This window comes from Coturnix japonica, chromosome 8 (assembly GCF_054131305.1).
Source record: "Coturnix japonica strain WE chromosome 8, WE-NBRP24, whole genome shotgun sequence".
In the NCBI taxonomy this organism is placed as follows: Eukaryota; Metazoa; Chordata; class Aves; order Galliformes; family Phasianidae; genus Coturnix; species Coturnix japonica.
This window is the reverse complement of record NC_140670.1, coordinates 19700773-19710418: the sequence shown is the minus strand read 5'-3', so window position 1 is coordinate 19710418 and position 9646 is coordinate 19700773. Positions and strand designations below refer to the sequence as shown.

The window sequence follows — 9646 nt, the reverse complement described above, 5'->3', positions numbered from 1 at the left end:
GATAAATCAGATGCTTGCAGAAAAATGACTGTACCGGCCTGAGTACTGCACACCAAGCAAATATTACCAGCAGAGACAGGAAAACAGCAGCTGTGCACCATTCTTGGACACAAAGTCCTCAGGAGTCACGAGGTTAGCGCAGGATCTGTTTTTTCATGCCTGGTTCTGCTGACTGCGGAGTCGCTTAGTCAACGATTATGATCAGAATAAAAGTCCTCTCCTGAAGTTAAAGCAGTTTTTTATGTTAAGCTATGGCAAGGAAGAGCAGGCCAAATATGTCTGAAATGTATCTAGAAGAAAACAAAGATCAGATATATGAAAATGCCCTTGCTGAGATCGAGTCCTTTGAGCTGCCTCTTGGAACCACCCTAAGGTATGCATCATTTAGATACAGCTATATTGTTCATGGTTGATTTGTTCCTCTCTTTAGCTGTTCTGATTTCAGTCAGCCCAGCGTATCACAAACTTCATTATCCTGACACTGAAATCTATTGGATAGTGGGATTTAAACTGGGTGTGATTGGGCCTGGATGGAAAAATACAAACCAAGGACATCTGCTCAACTCTTTGCTGGGACAAAGCTTTCTTTGACTGTTGGCTGACTTGATGTTCTCCAGAAATAAATATATTGCACTTAAGCATGAAAACAAAGGAAGAATCACTCCTTCGTGTAGCAGGGTTTCAGCTTAACAACTATATTTTTATTGAATTAATTGCTTCTTATTCTTAAATTTGTAAGAAATGTGACTTTATTTTTAATCACTAAAACACTGCTTAAAACTTTACTGTTGATATCCCTAAATATCAGAAAATTTAAATAATATATTTTAATGTGTAGTTTATGGAAACTATGTGTAGTTTGTGGTGAAGATATAACTGAAAACATTATTCTGCATATCCGCACTTACAAAAAAAAGAGTAATATGTAGAAGCTCATGATGTTATGTGCCTAAGTATATTGGCATTAGCTGTAGAAGAGCTTTAAAAATAGCCCTCTTGGGGCTGTGGGCATCAGGTTGCAGTGACGACCAGGCTAAAGAAAGAGAGTGTCATTTACCCTGAAAAATGTGTATGTCAATCTATTACTTAAACAGTTTGTTGATGGGGGAGTGTGGGGCCAAGAGAGAAAAGAAGGAAGTTCATTACTGCATTTCTTAAAGAAAATACTGTATTTCTTGAAGGAAATGCTGCTGCAGCGATACCCTGTACAATTACCTCCAATTTTCTTCCTGCAGCACACACTGTGTTGTCTACCTTTAGAATACTCCTTGTTGTTTCAGTAGGTGTCATCAACACGTTCAGCTGAATCAACACTGTGTATGATAAAATCACAAGCATGGACAAGATGTACAGTGCCATTTATTATCTAGCATCTGGGTGCAGTTGCAGTGGAGCAGGAGGGTGATGAGTTTGACTACAGCACTTGAAAGCACGGCTAGTGCTGTTGTAGCTGGTTAGTGTCTGGGCTTAGCTGTTCTTAGCTTGCACACGGCTGTCTGCTTCTCACTGCAAAGCAGCTGTGTGCCATGCTAGAGCTTTACATGTAAGGCCCATTGCTTTAAGCTGGCTTCCCACCCGTGCACAGACAAGAATACAGGTGTATCCTGTCCCCTGAGCATGCAGACACAAAGACTCGCTCAAATTTGGCCGCACACCACGGCGATTTAAATAGAAGATGAACTACTGCTGCTTGACTGAAAAAGGAGGTTTTATGACCCTGGTGTCCAAGGACACTAGCACACAAACCACAGCAATGCAGAACCACCGTGCCCGTTTGCAGTGCACCAGATCAGCTCCTGACAGGCAGCAAGGCAGTGCTTTCGGCATTCGGAAGCTCAAACAAACAAATAAACAAAGAGCCAACGCAGCGAGTAAACAAACAAACCGAGGCCCAGTCAGCAGAGCAGAGCTCCCCGTTGCACAAAGGCCGCTCCTGGGCCCGTCACCCCGCGCCGGGACGTCCGCAGTGAGGGGCTGGGGGGGCGGAGGTCTGCGCCGTGACGGCACCGCCGGAGCAGCGAGGGGCTCAGGCAGCGGGACCTCGCCCCACCGCGGGCGGCTCGGCACTGCTGTCACTACCCCCCGCCCGGCTCCGCGGCCGCCCCCGCCTTCGGTCCCTCCCCGGCACCTCCCGCAGCGGCGCGGCTGCCGGGTCCCTCCCATCCAAGATGGCGGAGAGCCTCCCGGAGCATGATCGGATCCTGCAGGAGATCGAGAGCACCGACACGGCCTGCGTCGGGCCCACCCTGAGGTGAGGGACGTCGGGGACTGAGGAGCCGCCGCCGGGCGAGGTTTCTCCCCTCCCGCTCCGTGGAGTCCGGGCCCGGCGCTGCGCGGTGCGGTGCGGCTGACAGCTCCTCCCCAGAGACGTTGCGGGGCCGTCCGCAGCGCCTCCGGCGGGAGCGTACAGCCTTCGGGCCCGGGGGACGCGCAGCCCTCGCGGGAGCCCCGCCGAGGCCCGGCCGACGCCTCCCGGCTCCTCCCGGCGGGACGCCCGACAAAAAAGGGCGCGGGCGGCTGCGGCTCCGGGCGGGCGGCGTTGACAGCGGGGCAGAGCGGCGGGGCGGCCGTGCCCCCGCCCCCGGTCATTGTGTGCGGGGGAGCGGCGCGCTGCCCGGCTTCCGGCGGGGCCGAGGGGCTGGTCCTGGGGATGGGGCCGCCAGCCGGGACCTGGTGCTGGGACCTTGTGCCTGGACCTGTGCGGCGGGCTGGGATCCCGGCACTCACCGGGGAACATCCTTCGCCCGTGTGTCGGGGTCTGCGCCGGGAGCTGCAGCGAAACCTGGTTTCGGGTGGGGGTTTGTGTAAGGCTGGTTGATGCACAGTTGATACGCTGATAATTCAGTGTGAGTGGAAACAGTCGTCTGAAATTCACCACTGTGTTCATATTCCCCATCCTGGGGATTTGACAGCACTCAACGCGTGTTCAGAATGCCATGCCCTCAGTGGCTGTTCCTTTCTCAATCTCATGTACTGGCAAATGGCGTAGCTGGAGTGTCAAAGAAAGGATTTTGCTTAATGTGAGCTGCTTGGGAAAGGTGCAGTGTTGCCCTCAGTCTGGGCAGTTCAGTGAAGGGAGGGCCTGGGGGCAGTGGGTTGGTATGGTGTTGATGTAAGGGGGAGAGGGCTCACATTGAGCTCCACTGACAGTGTGTGAGAGACATCTGAAGTGAAGAGGCATGGGTGGCAGCTGAGCCGGGATGAGATAAGATGCAAATCTCTTTGGGAAGATGTGGAGATCTGATGTGCAGGAAGCTGGAAGAGGCGGTTTGCATGGCAGCATGCTGCAGGGCTGTGAGTACACCACTGGGTTCCTTGATGGGTGTTGTGTGCTGGGTAATAGTAATGGAAACTTGAGTGGGGCCAGGGCTCATCAGTCCTGACAGAGCCTGAACAGGAGTGTGGTGGTGGTGGAGTGGCCCAGGCATCGCCTTGCTCTTAGCCAGCTGAGAGCAAGCTGTGCGAGGCTTCTTCCATCTCCCCTTACTGCTCCTGCAATGCGGCTGGTAACAGACATGCATGCAGAGGTCCTGAAGCTGAGTGTGATGGAGAGCTTCACCTGAGAGTTCATGAGTTCTGGCTGAGAGAAGGCAGCTGAGGTGTTTTCAGGCTTGAGCTGGCCCTGGAGGCGGTTCAGCCATGTTTGAGCTGACAAGCCCAGGCAGAATGAAGCTGACATCTGCATAAAGTACACCGAAACCAAAAAACATAGCAACAAAATATTAAATGTAATTGCAGCTTTGCTACAATTTCCAAAATAGAGCTTTTATCAGAGCAACTTATGTGAAGGACATAGGGAAAATTGGGCAGAGGAAGAAGATGTGTTTGGGAAACACAAGTTTGGATGGTGGAAATATATAAAATGCAGAAGGGACAATATGAATCTCTTATCTGTGTTATGCATTTAAAATGTCAAAGTTTTAATAAATATACTTAGAGTCATGATTTTTGTACGTGGTTCCTGTCCTTTTTGTTTAAACGAGCATATAGGGATCTCTCATTATCTCACTGACTTGCCAGAGGGGGAGTTTTGCATTGATGACTCAGAACTAGTAGAAAAGCAGTGCGGGTTCGTGTGATGTAGCTCTTAGTGCTTATGTACAAACCAGTCACTTGGGCTGAAGAACATCAAGTGGTCCATTGATTCTCAGTTGGGGAATCCACTGATGCTGTTGTTTCATGTGATGACTAACATTGCATTCACTTCATTATATAATGTGGAATATTTTACTAATCTGCAGTGCTTGGAGAACATTTACAGCACTGTGACGTGAGGTGCAGCAACAATATTGCTATTTAAACAGCAGAACAAAGGAAGGGGCTTAAGGCGAGTGCTTTGGATGAGAAGTGTGAGGTAATGCTTGATGCTAGAGATCACAGGATATGCAAGATCTGACTTATCCCTAATTGTTCCTGTCAAGTTCTTAATATCTTCTTAATAATTTACAAGGAAGTGTTTTTTTGTTTTGTTTTGTTTTTGGTTGTTTTTGGTTTTGTTTTTTTTTTTTTTTTTGGGGGGGGGGGGGGGAGGATGGTAGGGGGGGTGTGGGGATGAAATGGGGACAATATGTGGGCTCCATGAAGCTCTTATTTTTCCTCTGCGTTTTGTTGCCAGCTTGGTGTAGCTCTCTCTGCTGGCACAGGGTTGTCTGTTCCAGTGGAGGAGAGGCTGTGCTGATGTATAGGGTTTTGATGTGCAATGGTTTTGTGATAATTGCCAGGTAAGGAGTTGCTCATAGATCCTATGCGGGATTTATAGTACTAAGGTGCACCTCTGTGTAGGAGTGGGGAAACCAGGTCCTTTACAGGAGGAATGAAGGTACAGTGGTGTTGCTTATTATTTAGGAGAAAAAGTTAGACTGTGAAGGTTACTGTGCACCTTTATAGACATCAAATGCAGAGACTGTGTTGGATTACATTGCTAATTATTATTATTAAAAGTGTTAACTGGATGATTTTGAAAGCAAAAAAAACACTGGTATTTGACTTGCATGTCTAAACTTAGTGATGTGCACCAACTCACTACAAATGAAACTGAAATGAACTGCATAACACATCTTTCATTAAATACATGCACTGCGCATAGAGCGGGCCAGGAATTATTTGTTATTTTTGTTTCCTGCCAGCTCTGTGAGACTGCTTTATCAACATCTGTCTAGTTTTAATGGCCAACTGAAAGTGATTAATGACAACATCTGTTAGAGGCTCCTCACACACACCTTTTTATATAATGTGTTAATATAATGTTAATACCTTGTAATTCATGTCATATACATGCTATTTGCAAAACCAGGAAGAGGCCAGGAAGAAAAGATAAGAGACAATGAAGGAGACAACACCCCTATTCCCATTAAAAAAAAAAAAAAAAAAAAAGGAAAAAAAAGAACCCTTTCAGACTGTCACTGAACTTTATATAAATGCATACTAACAGCATTTAAAGTGTCTTAATAATTCTTGAATATTCTGTTGGACATACTGTGGTAATTAATAAGATAAATTATGTTCAGAGTGTGATTGCCCTTATCTTCTGGTTAGTGATATGTTGATCAACAAGCATTGAACAGCTCAGCAGAGCTGGAGATTCTGTTCTAGCTGACTCTTAAAGTCTTAAGAGTCTTTTTTTTTTTGCTTATTTACCATGTGTTATATTTCAGTGTTCTTTTCTATAAAATAAATGAAGGTATTTTTAATTTCTAGCTTGACAACATCTGCATAAGCATGTGGGACTACTTTTCTGAACACTTTGTCTCATGACCTTCATATTGCTGAGTTTGCAGTGCTCTGTGATCATGTGGGGGAGAGATTCCTACATCCTCTGAGGGGTTTGTCAAAAGCCTTGTAATTGAATGCCCAAAATGCTTTCTGCAGCGTGACAGGATGCTCTGAAGCTTTAGTATAACTTGATTTATTGAGAGTGTGTGCTATCACTGGTAGGCACACTATGGCTGAGTGGTTCTGTCTCCAGCAGCACAGGCAGGGTGAGTGATTTCTCTGGATGTGGGAAGCAGAGCAGCATTATGCACTCTCAGACTGGGAAATGCATTTTCTGAGTGCTTGCCTGTGGGCTACTGGGATTTGTGGTATGGTTATCCAATGGCAAAATGTGGCTTGCCCTCTTTTTTGCCCTGTGGCTGTGTTTGTCATTATCTAAAGGCATTTTTCTGTGTTCTCATATTTTGGTTTTGGGTTATGAGGCAGCAATTTGCCTCTTTTGTCTGTAACTTAGTCTTGTTCTTAATGCAGAGCAAATGCAGAAGGGCTCCTAGGTCATCAGCCAGTGTTTTGAATCAGAACTGAATTGGTTTAATAATGTGTCTCCATTTCAAATAATATGATATTTTACAATGTTATAAACTGGTTGTTTTTTTTTTTTGTTTTTTTTTTTTCCTTCTGGTTCAGAAGTTGGTCTGTATCTTCAGGAATGCTCTAACGGTGCTAGTTCATGGGTTAGTGTGTTTCATTCCTCTTCAAACTGAAGTTACAAAGTAGCCCCAAAGTAGCGCTCCAAATCCCTTCTGTAGGGTCTGATGGTTTCTGGATCAGGTAGTAGAGTATGCTTTGAAGTATATGGATGTATCAGTTTATCTTTGTTACAGTAGCTATCTTGTATTTTGCAGCTGGGTCTGTGTAGCGAAGGAAACTGCCTCATTGAGTTGGATTTAACCTGATAAACCAGCAGTTTGCCTGTGTTGTTTGCTGCAGGCTTTGCACTGGGAGCAGGGTTTGATAATGTTCTGAGTATTCAAGTGGAAAGGGAAGAGTTGGACAAGGCAATCTTCTGTGTGAACAAATTTGTCACTATATATATTTTTAGGAAACAATACTTTTTTTTTTTTTTTTTTTTTTTTTTTTTTTTTTTGTCACTAGCCCATTATATAGCATGAAAATAGCATGATAATATTGTATGCTATGGGCTAATTAATTTCTCATTATATATTCAGTGGTAGAACTTAAGTTTTTTCTTTATTCTGTAGGCTAGCCTGATATTTCAGAAACTCCTCAGATTTGCCCCTAGTAGCATGTAAGATCTTAGAAGGTGAAGATTCACTTCATTTGCTGCAAGTTTCAGTGCAGTGCTTTGCTTTTGCAAAGCCTGAAACTGGTGGATAATCACGTCTGGATTGTATTTCTGGTTGTACAAAAATCTTTATGTTCCATGCTGATTAAGTCTGTCATGAAATATGTGTCTTCAAATCAGCCTATCTCAATCTTTGTAAGTGTTTATGTGTCAGCTCCTGACTCAATCCTTGCAGCGTTTTCCAAATGGGAACTGCTGAGTGAGGCTTCAACCTAACCCCTAACCTGTGAATGCTTCAGAAAGAGTTCTCTGCAATTCCATGAGCATTACCAAATAGCTTTAAATTGTTCCTATGTTCAGGAAGCATGTTTCAAAATAACTGAAACTTTCAGAAGAAAGGCATCATCTGCTGAGACCCAGAAGGGTGTACTTAATAGGTGGCAGTTGTGGACAGTATCACCGTGTCTTATCTCAATTTAACCTGACCATCATATGCGTAGCCTATTCACTGTTAAATCTTTAAATTCAGGAAAGTCATCTGCTATTTAGGTAGTTTCTTTGCTGAGTTGTTTCTCAAGCTGATTTTATGCAGTGTCTGTTGACCCAGATTTTTGGACGTGCAGTATGCATAGGAAGTACATTAAATATACATCCTGTGAAAACATCAGTCATGTCGGCACTTTCCTGCAATATCTGTGGTCAATTTTTTTTGTTTGTTTTGTTTCTGGAAGCCAGTGACATGTGTTGTTCAGTAGGTTTCTGTGTGCATTTCTGAACCATTGCTCTGTGACTTTGCAGTCTTCTCAGTGCAGCTGTCTACCTGACAATTAAACATGAGCCTCTTTTTGACCCATAAGTTCTAGGGTATTTTCACACACAAGGCTGCAGCTATAGCAGCTACCTGCAGTTCTGCAGGTTTTTTCATGTTGTAGCTCATGGATTATACTTCAGAAGTAATGTTGTGGAAATCTATGATGGCTGATCTTTCTTAAATAATGTTAGAAATGTACGTGGAAATAGGAAACTATTTCAGTGTGCTGTAGTAAAATATTCAGTTCTAACTTGTTCAAAAATATCAAACTAGTTTTGCATTGTCATCAAGTAGTCAAATTAGATCTTATCTTACTTAAGGACTTGCTACGGCTAGCTACACCTTCTAGCTACTGTCAGTCTTTCTGGCAGCTATCTGACAGTGGACGAAATGCCCAAACCTTATCCCCATCACCTTGATAAAACAATTACGTCACAGTTGATTTGATATTCACCTTGAAGTCTGCTCAGCAACACATCTTTTCCTCATCTTGTCTGTGTGTGCTGTGGAGTTACGTACCTAAGTGGCTGGGTCCTGTGCAGAAGATGTCATGGAGCTGTCCTGCCAGTAGCACAGCCCAGTTGGGAGGCATGGCTGGAGGAGAGGTTTGGAAGGAGAGGATCGGGTATAAGTCCTTCCATCAGGGCTGTTGCACTGTAATGTGTTTGATTCAGGTGACCTGAAGAGAACAAGGATTTACTTATTTATTTATTTTAATGTTAATTTCATTAGTTTTTAAGGAAAGTGTTCCAAGCTCCAACACTGAATGATATTTCTGCTGTCTCAGAGAAAGTAAATTTACTTGCAAAAGTGAGTGCAAGTCTTGCAGTTCTCCATGAGTCAGAGCAGTACATAATTAATGATGCCTGTGCTGTAATACGTATATCTAAGGGGCTCTTGAGACATTTCAGCTTCAAACAGAAGTGTTCAAACATCCAAGTGTTGCATGGTTGAATGTTGATACCCTCTGCTCTCCTTCTGTCACAGAGCGCTGGGTTTTTCTGTTGGTTGCAATTGTCACAGGGGTTTTCAGTTTGCCAACTTCCTTGTGCCTGGGGTGCCTCTGGGCTATCTCTGTCCCACTGACATCAGTGAGACAGCATTTTCTTTTGAGCTTTGTTTTTAGGTTAATTTCAGCATGAAGTTAATGTAATTCTTATTGGTTTGTGCTCTGTTGCTTTTTAAATTGAAAGAATTATAACCAGGTGGCCAAAATGCACCATCTTCCCTTAAAAATGGCATTTTTGTGGGGTTGCCAGTGCCATCTTCCCTAAAACCTTGAACAATTTTTTCTTTTTTTTTTTTTTTTTCCCATTTAATCAATTTATCAAGAAGATAAAGTATTGGAAGAACTTACCAAATATTAGTAGAAGTCAGGTAACACATACACATACATATATGTAATATTTCCCAACAGAAAGATGGGCTTTGGAATTATACAGGCTTCTTAAAAGTCATCTTCCATTTTCTTCAGTGATCCTGGCAGATGTGCATGTAAAAGGACTGTAGCATGGGTTGTAGATCTGTGTGAGAAAAATCAAGATTTGAGTTCTACATATGGGCTATGTGAGCTCATAAAGTTAATAAAAATAATATAAAAATATTGGAAAATTTATGCTTTGATTATACATTTAATGTGACATTTAAAAATTATCATCTGTTCTCTTTATATTGAATAAAATACATTCTTAATCCAATTGCTTGTAAAACTTAAATTATTGGATATTTTATTTAGTCTGGAGCTTCTTATTTCTAAATATATTCACATCTGTGTGGTGTTGGTATTTAAAACTAGTTGAAGTAAATTACTTAGGCAT

The 9646-nt window shown here is 43.5% G+C and overlaps 1 protein-coding gene across 15 annotated transcripts in view; it reads left to right on the top strand.

Moving 5' to 3' along the window:
- The first annotated feature begins 238 nt into the window (after positions 1-238).
- EXOC6 (exocyst complex component 6) overlaps positions 239-9646 on the top strand; it is a 79552-nt gene continuing 70144 nt past the window's right edge. For 8 of the 15 annotated variants that reach the window (XR_014948681.1, XM_085554532.1, XM_085554530.1 and 5 more), the window contains exon 1: positions 239-373. Coding sequence is in view for 13 of the 15 variants with exons in the window: in XM_085554532.1 (XP_085410658.1) it covers positions 252-373 (122 nt within the window). In the remaining 2 variants the exon portion in view is untranslated. Of the gene's footprint in view, positions 374-2150; positions 2252-9646 lie in introns of those variants that run through there. The other 7 variants (XR_014948682.1, XM_085554536.1, XM_085554534.1 and 4 more) reach the window with 1 other exon arrangement.